Source organism: Physeter macrocephalus, chromosome 16 (genome assembly GCF_002837175.3).
Source record: "Physeter macrocephalus isolate SW-GA chromosome 16, ASM283717v5, whole genome shotgun sequence".
Taxonomy (NCBI): domain Eukaryota; kingdom Metazoa; phylum Chordata; class Mammalia; order Artiodactyla; family Physeteridae; genus Physeter; species Physeter macrocephalus.
In genome coordinates this window covers 88000200-88024816 of record NC_041229.1, presented here as the reverse complement: position 1 = coordinate 88024816, position 24617 = coordinate 88000200, and the positions used below count along the sequence as shown (strand labels likewise).

The 24617-nt window shown below is 43.5% G+C and overlaps 1 protein-coding gene across 1 annotated transcript in view; it reads right to left on the bottom strand.

Annotated features, from left to right (window-relative positions):
- The window catches only part of LDLRAD3 (low density lipoprotein receptor class A domain containing 3), a 253490-nt gene that overhangs the window by 102995 nt on the left and 125878 nt on the right, over window positions 1-24617 (bottom strand). Inside the window, exon 4 of the mRNA XM_024118505.3 lies at window positions 7512-7646. Within this exon, the coding sequence (XP_023974273.2) occupies window positions 7512-7646 (135 nt within the window). The remainder of the gene's footprint in view (window positions 1-7511; window positions 7647-24617) is intronic.

Below are 24617 nucleotides of genomic sequence, written 5' to 3'. Positions count from 1 at the left end.
AACCCGCGTCCCCTGCATCGGCAGGCGGACTCTCAACCACTGCGCCACCAGGGGAGCCCTATTTTATTTATTAAAAAAAATTTTTTTAATTGAAATATAGTTGATTTACAATGTTGTGTTAATTACTGCTGTACAGCAAAGTGACTCAGTTATACACATATAGATATTCTTTTTTTTAATATTCTTTTCCATTATGGTTTATCACAGGATATTGAATATAGTTCTCTGTGCTGTACAGTAGGACCTTGTCATTTGCCCATTCTATGCATAAAAGCTTACATCTGCTTACCCCCACCTCCCTCTCCACCCTTCCCTAACCCCCTCCCCCTTGGCAACCGCCAGGGTGACTGGCTAATTTAGGTCAGCTGGGGCATTAGGACCAGAGGGTGAAAGACCCAAGTCCAACTGTCCTAAGGTGACTGGACAACAGAAGTGTTGATGGTCTTGGTCAGGACTTTAAGGAAACTTGGAGGAGTTCTTGTGCCTGATTTCAGTCCCAGGGCTGTTGTGGAGAAAGAGTTAATGAGGCCTGCACACCAAGTACAGAAAATGAACATCTCAAAATACAACCTGGGAGATGCCCCATTAACCAAGCACAGCTCTACCCAGCACCTCTCCCCACCAGGAGGATGCACCCTCAACTGTCCCGATTCCATGAAGACACCGAGCGCTTTCACAGCTCCCTTATGTCCTCATCTCCCTTTGCTTTTGCACTTCGGTCACTTTCCAGCAGTTTTGCGTCTCTTTGTTTGTATTTCTGTCGTGGCACTGGCGCGGAGCTGTGCTCTGCCGGAGTGTGACTTCTGGGGAGCCGTATGGATTTGCTAGGGCTGCTGTAACCAAGCACCACCAACTAGACAGCTTCAGCAACAGAAATTTCCTGTCTCGCGGTTCTGGAGACTGGAAGTGCCTCTTCCCCGGCTTCTGGTGGTTTGCTGGCAATCTCTGACATTCCTTGGCTCGTAGACGCATCACCCAAGTTCTACCTTCCTGTTCCCATGGCCGCCTCCCTCTGTGTATCTGTGTCCAAACATGCCCTTTTGATAAGGACACTAGTCATATGGGATTAGCAGCCCACCCTCATGCGGTGTGACCTCATCTTAACTAACTACAATGCAATGACCCAATTTCCAAGCAAGGTCACATCCTGGGGTTTAGGACTTCAACATATGAATTATAGGGGAGAACACAATTCAAGAGACACCAAAACCATTTTTGTATCCCCTGCATGCAGCTCAGGGCCCGGCACATGGGGGCACCCCATTACGTGCCCCCTAACAAAAATGCCGGAAAGGACAGCTCATGTGCTCTCTTGCCCTCTCTCTCTCACTCACTCACACACACACACACACACACAGACACACACACACAGACACACACACACACACACACACACACACACACAACTCTACAGAAGAAACAAGACAAAGCTGTCACTGTTAGCTTCTGGTGAGTTGCCAAACCTCATGGCCAGCTTTCCAAATTCTCCTCTAAGCATTATCACCAGTATACAGCAAGCAAGATAAAGAAACAGCAACCCAATTGCCAATATACTCAATTAACTATCCTGGCATTGGTGGCTTCTTCAGAAGAGCTTATCTTCCTGGCATCCCTCAGGAGGCGGGAAGGTGGACAGGCATCATTAGTCTTTCTAACTGACAGGAAACCTTGAGTACAAAGAGAGGGAATACGCCAGCCTCATACACAGCCTCCCCTCTGAGCTCACAGGACCAAGGCCGGGCAATGTCTGCTGTTCCTGGTCCCAGGACAGTAATAACCAGATGGCTACATCACGGGGTGATGGAGGATGTTAGCTCGTACGTCAGAGGACCTGAGTTCCCATTCAGATAAAGAAACAGCAACCCAATTGCCAATATACTCAATTAACTATCCTGGCATTGGTGGCTTCTTCAGAAGAGCTTATCTTCCTGGCATCCCTCAGGAGGCGGGAAGGTGGACAGGCATCATTAGTCTTTCTGACAGGAAACCTTGAGTACAAAGAGAGGGAATACGCCAGCCTCATACACAGCCTCCCCTCTGAGCTCACAGGACCAAGGCCGGGCAATGTCTGCTGTTCCTGGTCCCAGGACAGTAATAACCAGATGGCTACATCACGGGGTGATGGAGGATGTTAGCTCGTACGTCAGAAGACCTGAGTTCCCATTCCCGGCTTCACCACTTACTCGCCGCGTGGACATGGCACAACTACGGAACCTCTCTGTTCCTTGGGTTCTTCATCTGGAAAAATGGGGGTCATTTTCTGTGAGAGGATCCTCCTCTCACAGGGATTTTGTGAGGACTGAGTAGGAAGATATAAGTAAAATGCTTGGAAAGGTGCCTGACAGTTAGTGCTTAACATGATGGCTATTCTTATAAACACCCTGCTTGATCTCCTTCCAAAGGACTGACTCACCATCACCTGAGTCTTCATAAGCTCTCTGTTACTAGAATGATCAGAAGTGGGGCCCACTTAAGAGGTATTCATGGTGTCGGTTCTCTATTACGCCATAACAAATTACTCCAAAACCTACAGGCTTAAAGAACCAAATATTTATTATCTCACAGTTTCTGTGGCTCAGAAATTCAGGAGTGGCTGAGCTCTAGCTCAAGCCTCTTACAAGGCTACAGTTGAGGTGACTCCTGGGGCTGCAGATAGCTCAAGGTTGGACGAAGGGAGAGGCCACTTCTGAGCTCACTCCCGTAGCTCCTGGAGGCCTCCATTCCCTGCTGGCATTTGGTCGGAGCCTTCCCCAGTTCCTTGCCGCGTGGGCCTATCCATGGTGCAGCCCACAGCATGGCAGCCGCTGCCGTCAGAGTGAGCAAGACAGAATAAGCAAAACAGACGTGGAGTCTTTTGTAATCTTATCTTGGAATCGACATCCTATCACTTCTGCTGCTATTCTCTTTGTAAAAAGAGAGTCACAATTTGTACATCTATGTTCACAGCAGCATGACTCACAAAACCCAAAAGGTGGAGGCAACTCAAGTGTCTATCAACAGATGAATGGATACACAAAATGTGGTACCAATGTACAATGGAGTATTATTCAGCCTTAACTAGAAAGGAAGGAAATTCTGACATATGCTACAACATGGATGAACTCTGAAGACATTCCATAAGTGAACCAAGCCAGTCACAAAAAGACAAATACTGTATTATTCCATTTATATGAGGTATCTAGAATAGTCAAATTCATAGAAACAAAGTAGAATAGCAGTTGCCAGGGGTTGGGGCAGAGGGAATGGGGAGCTGTTGTTTAATGGGTATAGAGTATTTTAATTTTGCAAAATGGAAATGTTCTGGAGATTGGTTGCACAATAAGGTGAATGTACTTAACACTGTTGAACCATATACTTAAAAAATGGTTAATATGGTAAATTTTATGTTAAGTGTAGTTTACCGCAATTGGAAAAAAAAGTTAGTTCCAAGGTCCAGATCATATGCAAAGGGATGGACTTATACCAGGGCATGAACCCCAGGGGCTGGGGACCACTGAAGGCTGCCTGCCACACTGTCATGTATCCAAAGTTGGAAAGAATCTATCTGTTCAGTTAGGACTGAATCCAACATATTTAAGGCCACCTGAGTGCTGGCCACAGCCAATATGCACACAGCAGCACCTGCTGACCCTCAAGATGCACCCTCCCAGGGAAAGTTCCTAAGCAACAGAAAGCCACATGCAAAGCTTGCTCCAAAGCCACTGCTTGTGGAATTATCTGGTAACACGTTATGCTTCCAATGAATGAAGCCGCAGTTACAATTCGATTCCACCACAGTGTTCTCTGGTCTCCAATACATCCCATCTGGAATCGAAAGGTACGGTAATGACTGCACTTTCATGGTCCCATTCCCGCCTCCGAGTCCTGGCAGGGTTTGCTGTTGCTTTGAAAGGTCAGAGTAAGGAAGGGAACTAAATGGGGACGAGAGGAAGAAGGAAGGAGAGGTGCACCCAAAGCTGGAGTCTCTCAGTGGAGACACGACTTTTTCACACCCTCATCAAATTAGAAGTATTTCAAGCACCCTATTTCCTGTCTTGGGGTCAGTTTTCTCCACTCCATCAAAATAAACATTATAAAATATAATTTTCTTTTCCCACATCAACTGAAAGCAAAGATGCATTTTTCAAGGGCTGGAAGCCCAGCAGAAGCAGATAGGATGTGTTTTAACTAAATGAGCTCGTGTACAGAAGGTGTCCAGCACAGTACCTGGTGCAGGGTAGGGTTCGATAAATATTTGCTATTATTAAGATGACAATTGGTCAAATCCTACATGGTATAAGACGATATGTTGTCTACTCAAGATGCCTCTGAAATTCCTCAGGAAGACACTACAGTCTCTCAAAAGCCCAGTATGGGTCAGGATTTCCCCCAGCACGGGCACAACGGTGTTCCTTTTAACACCAAAATCAGCAGTCAGTTTGCTTTAGCAGCTACATGATAGAGAAAAGCATCCCCTTCAATACCAGAATCACACTCGGAGCAGAGAGACGTTTACACCGTTAAGAGAGATGCAAAACTGCAGGCTGGGGCTTCCCTGGTGGCGCAGCGGTTGAGAGTCTGCCTGCCAATGCAGGGGACACGGGTTCGAGCCCTGGTCTGGGAAGATCCCACGTGCCGCGGAGCAACTGGGCCCGTGAGCCACAACTACTGAGCCTGCGCGTCTGGAGCCTGTGCTCCGCAACAGAAATGAAGACCCAACACAGCCAAAAATAAATAAATAAATTTAAAAAACAAAACCAAAAAGAACTGCAGGCTGGCCGAGGGAACGGAGGTCCAGATTACCATCTCACGCACGCTGCGGGGCGTACGCCCATCGAGGCAACGACAGAATCATCTGTTCTGTTTAAACAATAATAATAATACTTCTTAACGATTATTTTAATAGATTATGGATACTTGAACTCACATAACTTTAGCACGTGTACAGTGTAATACTGCACAAGGTACAAATCAAACACAGCTTAATAACAACACCTTACAAAGAAATCTTTTCCAGTCTTCAGCACTCACTGAATCCACTATGTGCAGGGCACTACCTATGCTACTAGGTAGGATCTGTGTGATTCGAGAGGCTAAAAAGCTTCCTGTTCTTAGGTAGCTAATGGAGATGCCTTTCCACAATGGGCATCCTTGCTCAGAGGCTGTCACATTGACAGCAATGGACAGCTGTTACCCATGCCCTGATGGGACTAGTTTTCTGAGAGAACATGCAAAAAGAGCTTATTTTCTAAAGGGAGGTCATTGGGTATGGAAGGCACAAAGCTGAGATTCTAAGGTAAGTTGCTCCAAGTAAGGCATTTGCCAAGAGTTGGGCTTGGTGTGTATGTGTCCACCACCAACTCTTCCTACCCCTCATGCTTATAATATGAGAGCACAACATATAGAGAGAAACGAGCTGGACTTGAACCAGCCTTCAGAGGAACAGTTCTTCTTAAGGGCAAAAGCAAAAATCTGCTTCAGCAAAATGCTGGGATAGGCATGGGCTGGGGGGAGCATTGTAGGTGCTGCTAAAAGTATCAGGACGAATTCCCTAACTTCCAAGTTTTAGACTTGAAAGTCCTTTTGTTGACCATCTCAGGGCACCATTAGTGAGTCTAGGATACTAAACACATAAGAAACAATATATATGGAAAATTTTTCTCAATCCCGCCTATCTAAGCTAATATTTACTTGATTCTGTGATTACTGTTCCTCTACCACTGCCAGTGGCCGATGGCCGATGGCCCAGCGCCATATGCTTTGATTTATAAAAATGTGACTTTGCATAAGCCTAGAAACACCTTGCCGTTCACCACTTAATCAGAAGTTTAGAAATCCCTAGGCAAATGGCAAGATTAGAAACCTCTCTAAAGTTAGTGGATAATAGCATAGCGGTTCACAGATTTGCACGTGAATTCAATTCACCTGGAGGGCTTGTTAAACTACAGACTGCCGGGCCCACCTCCTGGGTCGATTCGGTGGAGCTGGGTACATCCTGAGCTTTGCATTCCCAAAGAGTTCCCAAGTGATGCTGATTCTGCTGGTCTGAGGATTAAACTTGGAGAACCACTGGTGAGGAGAAGACACGAGGAGGGAATTTTCTAGGTCAGGACCATCAGAGGCTAACTCTACCCAAGACTCACCTCCCAGAGCTGCTCTCTGTACAAATTTTGGCAAAGTCCATGTAGATACACATTTTGTCTTCTCTCATCTATGGACCTCAGGCATACGGATTTGGATGGCTCATAATTCCTTAACTTGTGGCGCACTCCCACCAGTGGTCTATGCATGACCCAGTCATTCATTCATTTTTAATAACGTAATAAACACCAACCAAAATAAAAGCCAGGACCTTGAAAGGAAATAAAAGCCAGGACCTTGAAAGGAACCTGCGCCTAACTTCATCTTATCTCCCATCTTTCCTGCCTCCCAACGTATGAATTAACCAGCTATCCATCTTTCTCTTGCTTTTCTTTTTTACAGTTTTATTAAATTTATAAACTGTGGTACAGTCATACAGTGAAATACTGAATAACAGTCAAAACAAATGAACTCTGCCAACAAACAATAAAATGGATGGATCACAGCAACATAATAACTAAGTGAGAAAAGTAAAGATTACATATGGATGATACCTGTTTATAACATTAGACATATATACTTTTTAGGATGCCTTAAAATTGACATGCATTTTTAAATCCCTGTATTTTTTTCTAATCACTGAAGAAATAAATACATGTTTACTGGAAAAGAGACAATGAGTAAAGAAACGTACCCAGTCAGTTTTAACAGGGGAGGATATGACCCCTCCATGTCCTTCTGGGTTTCCTAAAAAGCTCCTCTTTCCATCCCCAAATGCACCCTTCAGTTTCCATCCAACAGCTCTGAGGTTGAGAGCTCTGATAGGAATAGGCAATTCATACAGGAGGAAACAAAGCAGTAAACAAACACCCAGGGGAAAATGTTAACTTTGCTCATAATCAGAGAAATGCAAATTAAAGCATTTGGGGAGCTATCATTCTATGACTACTAAATCAGCAAAAATGGGAAAAAGGGAACAACAGTGAATGCCTGGGATATTACTATAAACCTGACATGCGCAGATGATACTAGCAGCAATGGAAAAATTTTTTAAATTTCCAAACAGCTGTATGACGGGGTGTAGTCATGAACTGTGCAGATGTCCCACTCTGCTGAATTTATCCTGAAGAAGTAACTCAATGGAAAGAAACAACCTAGGTGGCCCCCAACAATGCAACAATTTAGAAAACCACAGTAGAGCACCGTGACAGTGTGCAATGCAGCTGCACGAATTACAATTTTGAAGAGAAAATGTATATTTGATATTCAGTGTGTAAGAAATACAAAATGGTAGGTGCATTACGGTTAGAACCATGTGCACGAGGGCTTCGAGGTAAAGAGCAGAAATTAACATGGCTGTTGTATTTGAACATGGGATGGGTGTTGTTTGCTTCAGTGTTACTGTGCTGTGGTGTCATAATTATTTTTTTTAGAGCTGGAGAGGCTCCTACCTTGAGAACTTTCACAGCTTTCCTCGTCGCTGTTGTCTTGACAGTTATTTTGCCCATCGCAAATGAAGCTCTTGTCAATGCAGAGGCCGTTCTTGCAGTGGTAGCGGGCAGTGGAGCAAAGCAAAGGGTTTGCTGCTGTGAAGGGAAACCAGAGCAGATCACCAGGGAGGTTAGCCAGTCCCCTTAGGACCCCCCAGAACCTCCTCCAGCCAGGGGTATGTCCTGCTCGGGAGGCAGCAAGCTCATCTTCTAGGATGGCTGATTCAAAGCCCATCCTGGGAGACTGGTCAGGCAATGACCTGGACAGGATGAGACTTCCTCTGCTCCATTCTAAAAGCTCCTTCTCCCAAGTCATCATGCTGGTGTCCTATAACCATACCAACATGGCCAGAGGGCAAGGCCTCGCCCTGACTGGTCAACCGCTAGGCGGGCCAGCAGCCTCTGAGGGGCCTGGGGCAAAACCCGGATCTCCCAGGAGAGTCAAGAGTGGAATGGTCGGTAACATAAGAGACACACAGAGAAGAGCAAAGCCAGACGGAGTAGATAGGTCGGGGATCCGTGAACCTCTGCCACTGACGGAGTGATGGTACAATCTAATCCAAGGCCTATGTCGGATCCTTCTGGTTCCCTAACTATGGACCAGCCTGGTAAGTTCTCATGTTTCCTTACGGCTCACCAAGGTGAGCTCCATCTCTGCTTTGCAATCAAAGAAGCCCATTAACCCACCGGCTCAGTCTGAGCAGCTCCCTGTTGCAGGCACTTTCAGGAACCCCCCCCAAAAATGACAGAAATGGCCCTTCCCCTCAAGGAAGGTAGCAACCAGCTAGCATAAGGTCAGCACAAAACCACTTAACAACATGTAAGCAAATCTCCATGGAAAATCACTATTTCTACAGCACAATTTATCTTGCTTCCTCACTCCTTGCAGTGCAATTCAAGCAAGGCTCTTTCCAGGGCTCTATTTTCAATAAATAGAGCAGCAAAGTAGAAATTACTCCAGCCCCCAGTCTGCCATGTATTAGCTGTGTGATCTTGGGTAACTTACTTCACTTCTCTGAGCCTTGGTTCCTTTATCTGTGTGCAGAACTGACTCCATCCTTTGCAGGGCCTAGTGCAAACTGAAAATGCGAGGTCAACTGTTCAAAAATTATTTAAAACTTCAAGAAGATAAGTGCTGGGCATTCAACCAAGTGTGGTGTGCTTCTAAGCCAAGCACGGAGCCTGTGCAGGTCGCAGGTCCGTGAAGCTAGCCCTGATACTTACAGCATTAATTTAAGCATCAAAGGAGATGACATGTGAGAAAATGTACACAGCAGAGTCTGACAGGTAGCACAGGCTCAGGAAATGTTGGACATGCTCCCCGAGTTATGTCTGCCTCGGTCCCCCAGAGTGTGGTCCTCCCTGAAGGAGTGATATTGGTGATAACGAAGAGGGGTCATCATGGCATCTCGGGTCACAAACTGAGCCGGCATCTGCATTCTACGTGCTACGAAGGGCGCCAGAGAGGGATGGCACAGCCATCACTGAAGACGGCTACGGGATCAGGAACAAGTCAGCGCCGGCATCTCTGGATGGTCCTCACCAGCAGGATGGCAGGTGTAATTTATCTTCCCCATATGCCTCACGGAGCGATTGATGCACAGAGATCATAGCTGCAGACTTCACAGGGCCCTGGAAACCCAAAGGGCTGTGGAGTTTTTTATTTTTTAACTGTTCAACTCAGAAAGTTTGATTTGAAAGGTCAGAGGAGGTAGAGGGATGGGGAAGCCAGTGCTCTTAGTTTTGAACATGATGGACCAGTGTGAAGGTAAGCAAAAGGAGTCTGGCCTGAAAATGGAAGTTTTAATTATTTAAATCGCTGTGGGCCAGAGAATGGTTCCACTTGATCATGCTGAAACCAAGGTCCGACTCGAGCCGAAACCAAAATGGGGAAACCCGAAACCATAACTCACGTTTGGTTTTTGTCCAAGGCAGCCCTCCAAACCCTTCAGCATCCCACCACGGTGGCCTCTGGCTTCCCTGGGACCTTGTGGGTCACATCTACGCAGCCAAAGCGTCAGCAACAATCAGCTCACTCGAATGGACAGCCTTGGAAAGGCGCCTGAATTGCTCCAAGATGGGGCTGCTGCAAACTTATGTGAACCGCCCCAGTAGGGAAGGCGATGCCAAATCGCCTGCAGACGCGATGGCATCTACTGACTTCTCTTCAGCCTGAGACCCTTTCCACCTCACAGACTTGCCCAAGGAAAAGAAGTCACACATGTGTGCGTGTGCACGTGTGTATATACACACATACCACACATATGTGTATATATGTACGCATGTGTATATCCAGATCACACCTATCTTCAAATGAATTAAGACTGACTATATCTTAAGACACAGCTCTACTGATAAAGAATCCACAGGGACTGAAAACCAGTTTCAGTGCATAGAATGAATACATATATTTGGTATTAATGCATATACCCGAAAGGACTAGGACCAGAATACAGAAAGAACTCTCACAACTCAAAAGAAAAAAGACAAACAACTCAACAGGAAAATAGGCAAAGGACACGACAGGGCAAGTCCCATCAGAGCAATGCCGAACGCTCAATAACAACTTGAAAAGATGTTGACTATGGCCAGTAATGAAGCACCACTTTAACCACAGCAGAGTCACCAAACTTAAGGTCTTAAAATCCCAGGTTGTTGGCCAGGATGGGGAGGGAGAGGAAGTCTCAGAGACTACTCGGGGGAGTGCAAATTGGTAGATCCACCTTGGAGGCCAATTTAGTGATACCTGGTGATATTTAAGGGGCATATGCCCCATGGCCCAGTCATTTCACTTCCAGCTACACACTCAGGGGAGAATCCTGAACAAACAGAAATGTGTGCTGAAGCACTCTTTGTAAAATAAAAATATTAGAAATGACCCAAATGTTCACCCACAGGAGAATTAATACCATGTGCTACACTGTTAGAATTCTACAGGAGGGGATGGCTAGCTTTTTCTGTACAGGGCCAGATAGTAAATACGCTAGGCTTTGCTAACATTTGGGTCTTGCACTGTGTCTTAACTACTCAACTTTGCCGTTGTGGTACAAAGCGGCCGTGGACAATTCATAAACGAAGGGCACGGCTGTGCTCCAATAAAACTTGATTTACAGGTAGTCAATACGTTTAAAGTAGGTAACTTTCAAAACAGGGCGTAGGCCAATTTGGCCCAGGGGCTATCGTTTGCCAACCCTCGCTGAACGGCAGTGAAAAATGAATGAACCAATAAACAATAAGGTCCTACTGTACAGCACAGGGAACTATATTCAATATCCTGGGATAAACCATAATGGAAAAGAATATAAAGAAGAATGTATATATGTAGATAACTGAGTCACTTTGCTGTACAGCAGAAATTAACACTGTAAATCAACTATACTTCAATTTAAAAAAATCAAAAAAAGAAGAATGAACCAGAATCAAGATGGATCAATCTCACAAATACAATAGAGGGGGTGAAGTTATAGAAGATATATGCAAGTTATATAAGAATAAAAGTTACAGAAGAATATGTATAGTGTTGTACCAATTAGATGAAGTTACCCATGCAAAAGAATCCTATCAATTATTGAAGATACAAAAATATATACTTGCATTGGAAGAAACAACCCTAAGTTCGGGACAATGGATGCCTCTGGAGAGAAGGGAGAAGGATAGGGTCAGAAAGGGGTGTACTGTAGACTTATAATATTTGGTAACACTTTATTATTTTAAAAATCTGAAGCAAATAAGGACCATAATGGAAAAGAATATAAAGAAGAATGTATATATGTAGATAACTGAGTCACTTTGCTGTACAGCAGAAATTAACACTGTAAATCAACTATACTTCAATTTAAAAAAATCAAAAAAAGAAGAATGAACCAGAATCAAGATGGATCAATCTCACAAATACAATAGAGGGGGTGAAGTTATAGAAGATATATGCAAGTTATATAAGAATAAAAGTTACAGAAGAATATGTATAGTGTTGTACCAATTAGATGAAGTTACCCATGCAAAAGAATCCTATCAATTATTGAAGATACAAAAATATATACTTGCATTGGAAGAAACAACCCTAAGTTCGGGACAATGGATGCCTCTGGAGAGAAGGGAGAAGGATAGGGTCAGAAAGGGGTGTACTGTAGACTTATAATATTTGGTAACACTTTATTATTTTAAAAATCTGAAGCAAATAAGGCAATATGGTAATAAGACTTTTTTTCACTGAGATATAATTGACATATACTATTATATTAGTTTCATGTGTACAACAGAATGATTTGATATATGTATATACTGCGAAATGATCACCACAGTAAGTCAACACCCATCACCACACATAGTTACAAAATCTCTTTTGTGATGAAAACTTTTAGGATCTACTCTCTTAGCAACTTTCAAATACACAACATGGTATTATTAATCCTAGCTAATATAGTTATAATATTATAATGTATTATTATTATAATATAATATAGTATTATTAACTATTGTTAATATAGTTATAATAATTTAACCATAACTATAGGTAATATGATTTTTAAAACAGGCTGTTGGGAAACACAGGTGTTCATTTAATTTTATTTTTCCTTTTCAATGTGTTGGAAAGACTCCACTAAAAGTTTCTAAGAGTCTAGCCTGGCAGAGATGTCTCAGTGATCACTCACTTTCCTTCTCCTTTTCTCTTTTCCCACAAAATTCTCTCTGGCTCACAAACCCGTCTTTAGTATCTTTCACACTTAGGTGCCCTGTTGCTCAGAGAACACAGGTACACGCTGGTAAACAGACACACTGGGGATTCCTCCTTGTCAAGGGCTCCTCATAAAATACTATGTCCACCCACCCCCCAATGCAGGGCAGAGAAACAGAGGCAGAGGATGCTAGAGGAACCTCCCCAAACCCAGCAGGCAAGCCAGAAAAAGGCCTCGGAACCATCGAAACACACTTCGGGATGTCGTTGTCCTTTAAGTGCTGGGAGTGTCCTCAGGAAGGGCCCTCCAGCCTTCCCCTCCCCCAGGTCTGTTGATTCTCAGGTTATGTAAATTCCAACAAGGTTTGTGTTCCAGTTCCCAAGGACACGGCAAATTAGAAGGGAGAGAGGATGCGGCTGCCAACCTGCAGACAAACTGCAAGAAATAAAAGCTGGCAACCATGGGAGGGGACCACAGCGCTATAAAAAGCCACCTGAAGAATTCCAAAAGCAGAGCAGCCTAAGATAGCTTCAAAAGAGACCAGAAAGTTCTAAAAGGAGCCAAAGGCAACCCTGTAGTATAGCCCAGTCTAAAAACTAACATTCCTAAGAACGGCCCTGCACTGTCACCAACAGAGGAAGACACTGAGGAAGCCAAGAGGAGATCCTCATCAGAGACACACTCACTTACCCAGAGCAAAATCTCCCCAAAGACCCCAGACAGCTCAAGTTTCACTATATTTCTTCCAGGACCTCTGCAGCATTTACCAGGCTTCAGCCAGGTTTCAGGGTACACGTATGGTGGACCAACCCTATAGGCTCTCGGGGGGACAGAAGTCAAGTCTCAGGGGTTTCTGTGATGCCGTGGATCCTCAGCCAGGACCCTGAAACATAACCGATCAACAGATGGTCCCTAAACTGACCACGAAACGCTTCCTACTTTGGGATGTTATATCTCTGTATCTTCTAGCAATATTTAATGTGCTTCACATGTATGTTTTCTTTGTCCTTCCTGAGGTTTCCCAGTCACTGAAAAAATGCATTATTTTACTCGCTTAACTAGGAAGAGGAACATTGCATTTTATAGTATTTATTTCAATAAGGATGGAAAACTGTCCGCAGAGTTACCTTCAAAAATTCAACTGCGGCTCCAAAGTTCCCCAGCTATTATTGCCACCACAAACACAGAGATCTAAGAATCTGTTTCCCAGCCCACAGTACTCAGGAAAGAGAAGTTGTCTCTCCCTGCCAAGGGGAGGGAGGAGTGAGAAGGTTAAGCTCAGTGGTTAATTAAACTGGTGGCATTCACCTCAACCACATCTGAAGGAAAGGAGCCAGTTGCTTTTGCAGTCATCCAAAAGCAACTGACCCGCTTCAAGACAGGAAATGAAGCAATCTGTCTCCAGCAGGACGTAGGAAATGTCGCCTTTAATCCACTTAAAGTCTGTGAAGTCGGCCCCTCTCCCACCTCAAAGGGTTCTTGACAAAACACATCAATGAGAACCTCCTGGCCACCAGTCCCCACATCCCCATCTGCTCCCCATCCCGCTGTGGGGCCCGCCCACTTCCTCGCGAGCATCCTAACCTCATGGTCTCCGTGGGTATCTTGTCTTCCCAGCCCCCGTTTCCCTGGGAACCAGGCAACTGGGGGAGATGGAGCTGCTCCGAGACTTCCCCTGTTCCAAGACGGAGGATGCCTGGCCCCAAGCCTCTCTGCAAATAATCCGACCCATTAACAAGCACTGCTCCTTTGTGGCCTGGAAAATGCTAGCAGCCTGGACCTTCAAAGAAGAGGTGGCTTGTCTGCGGCCAGCTGCAAGTTCTTGCCTTCCTTTCAGAGTCCACCCACAGGACCTCTCCCAGCAGCCCTTGGCCCCCGAGACAGATCAGGGCCATGTGCAGCCGTCTTCCGTCTTCCGAGTCTGCAGGAGGGGAGAGGTCACCACTCTGGTAAAGCAGGAGGAGGCAAAGGTTCCTCAATCCCGTCTGCCTTTTCCCCAGCCTCTAAGGACCCGAAGGATCGGAACTTTCAGAACCCTTTGAGAGGCAGCACAGTGGCAGTGGCAGACCCTGATTCATCGCTAACGGTCGTTTGTTTCCTCCTCCTTGTAAAGGCTTCCTGGGCCTGGCTACCTCCTGTCCAACCCCCCAGCCTGTCTCCCGCCAATTTCGACTTCACTGCTTCAACCACCACCCTCTGTGGATGGCTCCCCAAATCTTCCCTCCAGCGATAAGCCTCTTTCTCCTGATGCTTCATGGACACCTCTGCCTGAAGGCCCCCTCACCTCAAGCTCTGCATGTCTGAAGCTGACATCCTTCCCTCTCTCCCCAACCTCTCCCTCTCTCCTTGGATCCACTTCCATGAAAGGGACCACCACGTCCCAGCTCCCCGGGCTCCAGCCATGCTTGACCTTCTCCCTCTCCTCGCTCTGCACTCAGCTCAGAATCAACTGCTCCTCCTTGCGTATAAAATACAATCCTAGATTGTTAACTTTTTTCTCTTCCAGTTTTATTGAGATATGATTAACACACAGCACTGTAAAAGTTTAAGGTGTTCAGCACGATGATTTGATTCACATACGTCATGAAATGATTATCACAATAAGTTTCGTGAACATCCATTATCTCATATAGATACAAAATTAAATAACTAGAAAAAAATTTTTTTTCCTTGTGATGAGAACTGTTAGGATTGACTCTCTTAACAGCTTTTATATATAACGTATAGCAGCATTAATGATATGTATCATGTTGTACATGACATCCCTGGTACTTATTAACCAGACACTTAACTTTTCGTGACCTGCCCCAGCCTACCCTTCCGAGCGTACATTTTTCTGTAATGATTAGCAGGGAGGGTAAGAAGTCCACCTGGGTTCAAATTTCAGCTCTACCACTCACTAGCCACATGACATTAGGAAAATTCTTTAACTTCTATCAGCCTCAATTGCCTTATCTGTAAAATGAAAATAAGAATAGTGCCTCTGTCTTAAGATTTTGTGAAAATTAAGATAACGCACACCCGAAACAAATGAACCTATTTACAAAACAGAAATAGAGTCACAGATGTAGAAAACAAACTTACAGTTACCAAGGGGGGATGGGGGGGAGGGATAAATTGGGAGATTGGGATTGACATGTACACACTACTGTATATAAAATAGATAACTAATAAGGACCTACTGTATAGCACAGGGAACTCTGTTCAATACTCTGTAACGACCTATATGGGAATAGAATCTATAAAAGAAAAAATAAATAAAAATTAAAAAGTTTTAAAAAGGGTACAAATGAACTTATCTACAAAACAGAAATAGAGTTACAGATGTAGAAAACAAACTTGTTACCAGGGGGTAAGGGTGGGGAGGGATAAATTGGAAGATTGGGATTGACATATACATACACACTACTATATATAAGATAGATAACTATAATAATAAGGACCTCCTGTATAGCACAGGGAACTCTACTCAATACTCTGTAATGACTTATATGGGAAAAGAATCTAAAAAAGAGTGTTTATATGTATATGTATAACTGACTCACTTTCACTCACCTGAAACTAACACAACATTGTAAATCAACTGTACTCCAACAAAAATTAAAAAAAAAAAAAGTTAATGCACCTGAATAACTGAGAATCGCATGTGGCCCACAGCAGGGGCTCAATAAATGCTTGTAATAATAATTATCATTGGGGATACACAGTATAGTGGTTAAGAGTTCAGACCCTGGATTTATACTGCCTGGGTTGATGGTACAACTCTGTCACTTACTGTGTGACCTTAGGCAAGTCATTTAACCTTTCTATGTCTCATTTCCTTTTCTACGAAAAGGGAGTCATAATGTTATCAGCCTAAAATATCACACATGAAAAGCATATAGAAATGTGCCATATACATAGTAAGTACTCAGTCATTGCCAGCCAAGTGGCTTCTTATGCTCTGCACAGTCTGCATACCTCAATACTGAGCCCTCAGCCTAAAAGACTCCACGGAACCGTATTGCCAACTTTTAAATGGCACCCACCTTCCTAGGTCCATCTCCTTCAACAGCTCCCATTGATGAGCCCAGAGGGAAATAATCTCTGCCATCAGTGGTTCCCACAGCACCCTCCACTGTCAACCCATATTGTATGTATTTGGGTATGACTCTTGCTGTCTCCCTTGCTCGAGGATCACCTCAATATTGCCAGGGTCCTGCATCTGACCCATCTCTTTATCCCCTGCAGCATCCTGCAGGGTGTCTGGCACAGAAACTGTAGAAAGAGAATGAGAGTCTGAAAGAAGGTAGGAGCTGGGGTGAATGAACAATGTGCAGCCTAAATGTGCCCTCTGGGTGTACATCTGAAACCAAAGAAGAGGGCCAAGACATCCCCATGTTGAGAATATATCCTGACACTCTGTCTTCTTCTTTAACCCTCTGTTTGATTAGTTGCTTGATCCACTCATTCCACAGATATTTAGTATTGTCTATAAATGAAGCACTCTACTAGGCACTGGGGATAAAAGAAAACCCAGTCTGTTCTTAAAGAGCTTACACTCTAGTGGGGAGACAGGCAGGTCAATGTGCACTGAAGATAAAGCATGAGAAGTGTAATTTATCCCACATGCATTTATCCCGTGCTAAGGCTGAGCCAGGCCATACACTTGGCACTAGGTGTACAGCTGTGAACCATGCAACAATACCATCTCATGGCCAGCACGGTGTAGCACAGAAGGCAGAAAATAAACAAAAAGTGGTGGTAAGTGCAGAGGAGACAAGTGAATCAGGGGAAGGAGACAGAGTGGGAGACTGGAGAGGAGAGGAGTTATCTTTACAGGGTGTTCAGGGCAGGCCTCTGAGTAGCTGACATTTGTTTGGAGGAGGCCCGAGATGGTGTGCCAACACACAGAATGACCAGCCCAGGCTCGGCAGACCAGGAACAACTCCCTAAGGAAGCAGGTCATACAGGAGCCTTTAAGGGGACCTTGCTGATGGAGCTTGGAAGCATAGGGTGTAAGCATCCTCCTGCTCCTCTGCTCACCCAGTCCCTCCGACGTGAGGCACAGCTCCCTGAGGCTTCCACTCATGGATCTGCTGAGGGGTGAAGAAGACATGTGGAATCTAATCGGGGTTGACATGAATAAAGCTACAGAAATACACAAGCACCAAGGGGCTCCGTGATTAAAAAACATAGACACACTGGCTGAGCAATTCAGCTCTTTAGGGGGACAGGCAAGAATGCATCACAGCAGTAGGAGAAACACAGTCCAGTACACAGCGGGTTTTCTGCACACAACTATGCTGAAAACAGCAGCAGAAGATCCCACTTGAAAGAATTTTCCACCGTGGTCACCCAGACCACCCTGCCATATCTCAGTTCCTGGAAGGAGTCCTTGTCCTCCCTGATGGAGGACCTGGGGAGAGCTGTGCTGCCAGCCCATCCAGGGCTTCACCTCCAGCCAAGGATGTCTGAGCCCAAGGCAGGAGGAAGAGGCCAAACACCGTAAAAAGGAGAAAGGAAGGAAGTGAAAGGGCAAAATCTCAGCACTGTGATCCTCTAGAAGGAAACCCTGGTCCTTGCTTATCCTTCCTCCTGCAAAATGAATGCAAACAGTGGAAAACACATCCACAGAAATAAAGTTCTTTAAAAATATGACTCTCCAATTATTTGCTGAAGTCAAGACATCACCCAACAAAACTGCTCCTTTATCTTTTATTTCTTTTTACCATTTTATTATGGAAAATTCCAGTTACATACAAAACTAGAGACTGGCTTAGGGAACCCCTGTGTTTCGATCACTTGGCTGTAATAATTACCATCACAATCCAAAAATGGGCAGAAGACTTAAATAGATATTTCTCCAAAGAAGACATACAGATGGCCAAGAGGCACAAGGAAAGATGCTGAACATCACTAACTGTTAGAGAAATGCAAATCAAAACTACAAGGAGGTACCACCTCACACCAGTCAGAATGGCCATCATTAAAAAGTCTACAAACAACAAATGCTGGAGAGGGTGTGGAGAAAAGGGAATGCTCCTACACTGTTGGTGGGAATGTAAGTTGGTACAGTCACTGTGCAAGACAGTGTGGGGCTTCCCTGGTGGCGCAGTGGTTGAGAGTCCGCCTGCTGATGCAGGGGACATGGGTTCATGCCCCGGTCTGGGAAGATCCCACATGCCGCGGAGCGGCTGGACCCGTGAGCCATGGCCGCTGAGCCTGCGCTTCCGGAGGCTGTGCTCCGCAACGGGAGAGGCCACAATGGTGAGAGGCCCGCGTACCGCAAAAAAAAAAAAAAAAAAAGACAGTGTGGAGGTTCCTCAGAAAACTAAGAATAGAATTACCATATGATCCAGCAACCCCACTCCTGGGCATGTATCCAGACAGAACTATAATTCAAAAAGATACATGCACTCCTATGTTCATAGCAGCACTATTCACAATAGCCAAGACATAGAAACAACCTAAATGTCCACAGACAGATAAACGGATAAAGAAGATGTGGTACATGTATGCAATGGAATACTACTCAGCCATAAAAAGAATGAAATAATGTCATTTGCAGCAACACAGATGCAACTAGAGATTATCATACTAAGTGAAGTGAGTCAGAAGGAGAAAGACAAATACCATATGATATCACTTATATGTGGAATCTAAAAATATGACACAAATGAACCTGTCTATGAAACAGAAACAGAACTATGGACATAGAGACCAGACTTGTGGTTGCCAAGGGGGAGGGGGTTGGGGTTAGTAGATGTAAGCTTTTATATATGGAATGGATAAACAACAAGGTCCAACTGTATAGCACAGGGAACTATATTCAATATCCTATGATAAACCATAATGGAAAAGAATATTTTTTAAAAAAAGAATGTAGGGCTTCCCTGGTGGTGCAGTGGTTGAGAGTCCGCCTACCGATGTAGGGGATACGGGTTCGTGCCCCGGTCCGGGAAGATCCCACATGCCGCGGCCCGTGAGCCACGGCCGCTGAGCCTGCGCATCCGGAGCCTGTGCTCCGCAACGGGAGAGGCCACAACAGTGAGAGGCCCGCGTACCGCAAAAAAAAAAAAAAAAAAAAAAAGGAATGTATATATATGTATAATGAATCACTTTGCTGTTCAGCAGTAACTAACACAACAATGTAAATCAACTATACTTCAATTAAAAAAAGAAAGAAAAAAGTTTATTTTCCAGTGTCTAAGCAATAAACCCATAATTAAAATGAAAAATAACTACAAATATGCTGACAAATCCGTTTCAGTCCTACCTCACCCACTATCCACCCCCCCACCCCTACCCCATCCCGGAGGAAAGGCCTGAAGCACATCCCAGATACCATGTAATTTCACTTTCATATACTCCGGTATATGTTTCTCAAAGACAAGGACTTTTTAAAAATAATAAATAGAACGCCATCCTTAAACTTAAAAAATTAATAATAATGCTTTAATATCATTAGATATATAACCACAATTCAAGATTTCCCAACTATCTCAATTTTTTTAACAGTTGGTTTGTTTGAATCAGGGTTGAAACAAGGTCCACATATTACATTTGGTTGGCTTGTCTCTCAGTCTCTGAATCTGTAGGCTCCCCCTTCTAATTTTTTTTCTTAGAATTTATTTGTGGCTGAAACTGAGTGGTGGAGAATATTCCACATTCCGGATCTTGCAGTTTATCTACCCATGGGGTCACTGACATGTTCCTCTGTCCCTGAATTTCCTGTAAACTAGTGGTTAGTGTTAAGAACTGCATGTTCGTTCCCCCCAAATTTATATGTGGAAACCCTAACCCCTAATGGATGGAATTAGGAGGTGGGGTCTTTGGGAGGTGCTTAGGGTTAGATAAGGTCATGAGGGTGATGTGCTCATGATGGGATAAGCGCCCTTATAAGATGAGGAGGAGGATTTCTTTCTCTGTGTGCACACACCAAGGAAGGCCATGTGAGGTAATGACCAGAGAGAGGGTCCACACCACCAACCCGACCATGCTGGTACTCTGATCCTGGACTTCCAGATCTGTGAGAAGTAAGTTTCTGTTGCGTATGCCACCCAGCGTATGGTATTTTATTATAGCAGCCTGAATTGACTAAGACAGACTAAGAGGCTCAATCAGATTCAGGTTGGATGTTTGGGGGCAGAAATACTATAGAGTGGTGATGTGTGTTCCTTTTGGGTTGTATCAGAAGGCAAATGTCTGGTTGTCTCTTTTCTTGTGATGCTCAAACTGACTTGTAGGAGGATCCAATTCCAGATCAGACTTGTAGGAGGATCCAATTCCAGATCAGATGCAGCAATCACACCACACCCTGGCTCTCCCACTGAATGCAGCTAAAGAAAACCTGGACAGAATACATGTAACAGCTATTTCTAGATTCTGAAAATTGGAGCAGACCAACTGTGGAAGAAGACCAAAATTTGAACTAGCACTGAAATGGTGCTAAGTTTACCTTCTTTTTCCCCCTCTCAGGCTCCCAGGAAACTGGCAAATATCAGAGAGATCACGGAGAGGGAGGAACTTGGGAAATCAACTTCATAAAGTTGTTTTTAAACTCCGAGGCTGATTCCCAAGATGCACATGCATGGATCTGGTCCTAATCAACACACCAAAGATGGTAAAAACTAAATGCACAGACCACTGCCCAGGTCCCAGACTGGCCCCTGGGAGGTGCAGACACAGAACAGGTCCAAGCGGCACTGCAAAAATAGTCTAAAAACAACTGCGACTACAGCCCACTGAGGGCTTTATTGCCCTTCCAGAGGGCTGTTAGGAACCTGTGGCCTGACCCAGCAGGGTCATTTGTCCACTAAAACAAAAATATAAGCCTTCTCTGTGGGATTTAAACAAAACCCAAAGTGTCATACACAGTAATCAAAATATAATCCAAAATTACTTGTCATATGTAAAAACAGGAAAATCTCAACTCTCGTGGGAAAGGATAATCAACAGACACCAACAGCAAGATAAGGCAGATGTTGGAATTTTGTGACAAAGACTTTAAAGCAGTGATTATACAAATCCTAACAAGCAACCCTAACAAGCAATCACAAACATTCTCAAAACAAATGGAAAATAGAAAGTCTCAACAAAGGAACACAAGATGTAAAGAAGAACCAAAAGGAAGTTTCAGAACTGAAAAATATAGTAACCAAAGTAAAAAAGAGCCACATTGTATGGGCTCGAAAGTAGACTGGAGATGACACGGGAAAAAGTAAACCTGACAAAAGAGTAATAGAAATTATCCAATCTGGATAATAAAAAGAAAAAAGATTGATTAAAAAATGAACAGAGTTTCAGGGACCTAAAATTGTTATCAGAATCCCACAAGAAAAACAGAAAGAGGATTGATTGTAAATCAACTATATTTCAATTTTTAAAAAGAGAGAGAGAACAGTTGAAAATGTACTAAGTACGGCAAAAGACAAAACCTTACAGATTCAAAGAGAACCCTAAACAGGATAAACAAAGAAATCCATGTACCCAGACACACTGTCATCTAAGACACATTGTCATCTAAGTGGTAAAAACTAAAAACAAAACAAAAAAAATCTTCAAAGCAGCCAGAGAAAAGTGGTGTATTCTCTAAGGGAAAACAGTTTAAAATAACTGCAAATTTCTCACTGGAAACAAAAGAAACCAGGGGAAGTGGCACAACATTTTTAAAGTGCTTTAAAGAAAATAACTGCCACCCCAGAATTCTATATGCAGTAAAAATATCCTTTAGGAAAGCAGGTGAAATAAAGACATTCTCAGATGAAGGAAAATTTAGAGAATTTGTTGCCAGCAGACCTGCTTTAAAAGAATTGCTAAAGGAAGTTCTTCAGACAGAAGGAAAATGATACCAGAAAAAAACCTGGAACATCAGGAATGAAGGAAGAGCAACCAAAATGGTAAATATCTGGATAAATATAATAGACGATTCTTCTCCTCTGGAGTTCTTTTAAACATACTTGAAAAGTTAAAGCAAACATTAAAACATTGTCTTTTGGGATTTTTAAAGCATGGAGATGTACTATTTAAGACAACTATAATACAAAGAGATCCATAGAGGGATAAGGTTTCTACAATCCACTTGAAGTGATGCAATACTGATTCAAGGTCGTCTGTGAGAAGATTGACTGCCCGTTTCAGGACTTTTCTGCCTGATCCATACATTACAAAGCTCCCTTTCAATTTTTCATCTAATGGTTTTAGCAGCCATTTGATGATCCATTTCTTCATTAGGGGTTATAAAATAGACATACTCTAATTCTCTCATTCTTCTATTAGCTGGTATTCTTCAATAAAAAAGAACTTTCCTAAGTCAGCTATTTAATTACTCAGAAGTGTAATTCATATATGAAAGGGAGGATAAATGCTTGATTCTTCCCTTTTATTTACCAGTTTTCAGAACAGTGAGTTAGAACCCTCTTTTCAAATAGCAGATATGCCAGAGGAAAATGCTGGCTTAATCCTCATTGGCTTAATTTAGAATGAATATAATTTACTCATTTAGACAATTAAAGACCAATATCCAAACATTTAATCACACAGGGTTTTTAATTATGGCAAAGAGTACACAGGATGACACAATCATTTAGAATGTACATACTGTAATGCATCACACTTGCTTTTATTGCCATTGAATTACTCTCTAGTACATATGTATGATGATATATATAAAATTCCGCCCTTCCGTGATAAGATCCCCATGGACAGTACTTAGAACCACACTAAGCACTTTTCAGATATTATCTCATCTAACCCTCACAACAAACCTGGAAAGCAGGCTGTCAGTACCTCCATTCTAGAGAAAACCACTGTGCAAGGAGATTACGTAAGAAGCCCAACTGGTGCTTCCCTAGGGCAGAACACAAATCTGAGGCCAGACCCCAGCTCCAGAGTCATTTTGCTCAGTCAGGCCCCTACCCTGTTAGTGATATGCACCCTCCTCGCTAAGCTGGGGTTCAGCCACTCTACTTACTAACCATTCAGCAATCTAGCAGCTCTGCCATATCTCTGCCATTTGAGACCCAGAAGATGAAATAAAGCAACAGGAGAATGCACACAGGAGAGTTATAAACTCTCTGTGTCCCTCTTGGGACAGTACAGCAATGATTGTTCCCTGGAAAGACATAAAAGAACATAGGAGATAGTCACTCTCCTCCTCAAGGACTTAAAATAGAACCAACAAGGTAAGGGAAAATCAGTTTATCAAAACAATCCCTGAAGTCGTTAAAACTTACGTTTCAAAAAAAATTAATAACATGAGAAAATGGTCGCAATAAAGAGGACATCTCAGTTAAGCATATCAGAGAAGATAGATGATAGGTAGATAGATAGATAGATAGATAGATAGATAGATAGATAGGGTAGGGGGAATGACTATCACAAAATAACCCACATATTAACAGCATTGCCTTCTAGGCATTTTTGCTTTCTTCTTTATACTTTTCTATATTTCACAAGTTCTTTACAATAATCAGAAGAGGAAAGGTTTATTAAAATATATAAGTGCAGAAGGTAAATGTGTAAATTTGTCAAGAGCCAACTACAGTTAGAAAGGCTCCAGCAGTCTAAACATTGAAGGGGAAAAGAAAAAGAATAAACTGAGCAGTGACCAGAGGGACCAGAAGCAGGTACAAAGCAAATTGCTGGGGGAGCTGGAACAGTGTGAAAGGTGGAGAAGGGACACCTGAAGGTCACTGAAACTGCTGAGTGTGGATTTGGACACAGAGATGCTGCCAAGGAAGGGACCAGTATATCCAGGCCAAGGAGTGGTGAAGTGAGCTTCAACACCAAGACTGCTAAGAGGCAGGTGGGGTAGAGAGAACAAGAGGAGGTGTGTGTGTGTCTGTCTGTCTATGTATTGATACCATGGAATATTATATACCAGGTAAAAGGAATCAGGTGGTCACAAGTCAAGGAACACTTTAGCTTTCTATACTATTTGGATTTTTTTTCCAGGAGCATATTCTTTTTTTTTTTAAACATCTTTATTGGAGTATAATTGCTTTACAATGTTGTGTTAGCTTCTGCTGTATAACAAGGTGAATCAGCTATACGTATACATATATCCCCATATCCCCTCCTTCTTGTGTCTCCCTCCCAACCTCCCTATCCCACCCTGCTAGGTGGTCACAAAGCACAGACCTGATTTCCCTGTGCTATGCAGCTGCTTCCCACTAGCTATCTATTTTACATTTGGTAGTGTATATATGTCCATGCCACTCTCTCACTTCGTCCCAGCTTCCCCCCCACCCCATGTCCTCAAGTCCATTCTCTACATCTGCGTCTTTATTCCTGTCCTGCCCCTAAGTTCTTCACAACCTTTTTTTTTTTTTTAGATTCCATATATATGTGTTAGCATACGGTATTTGTTTGTTTTTTCTGACTTACTTCACTCTGTATGATGGACTGA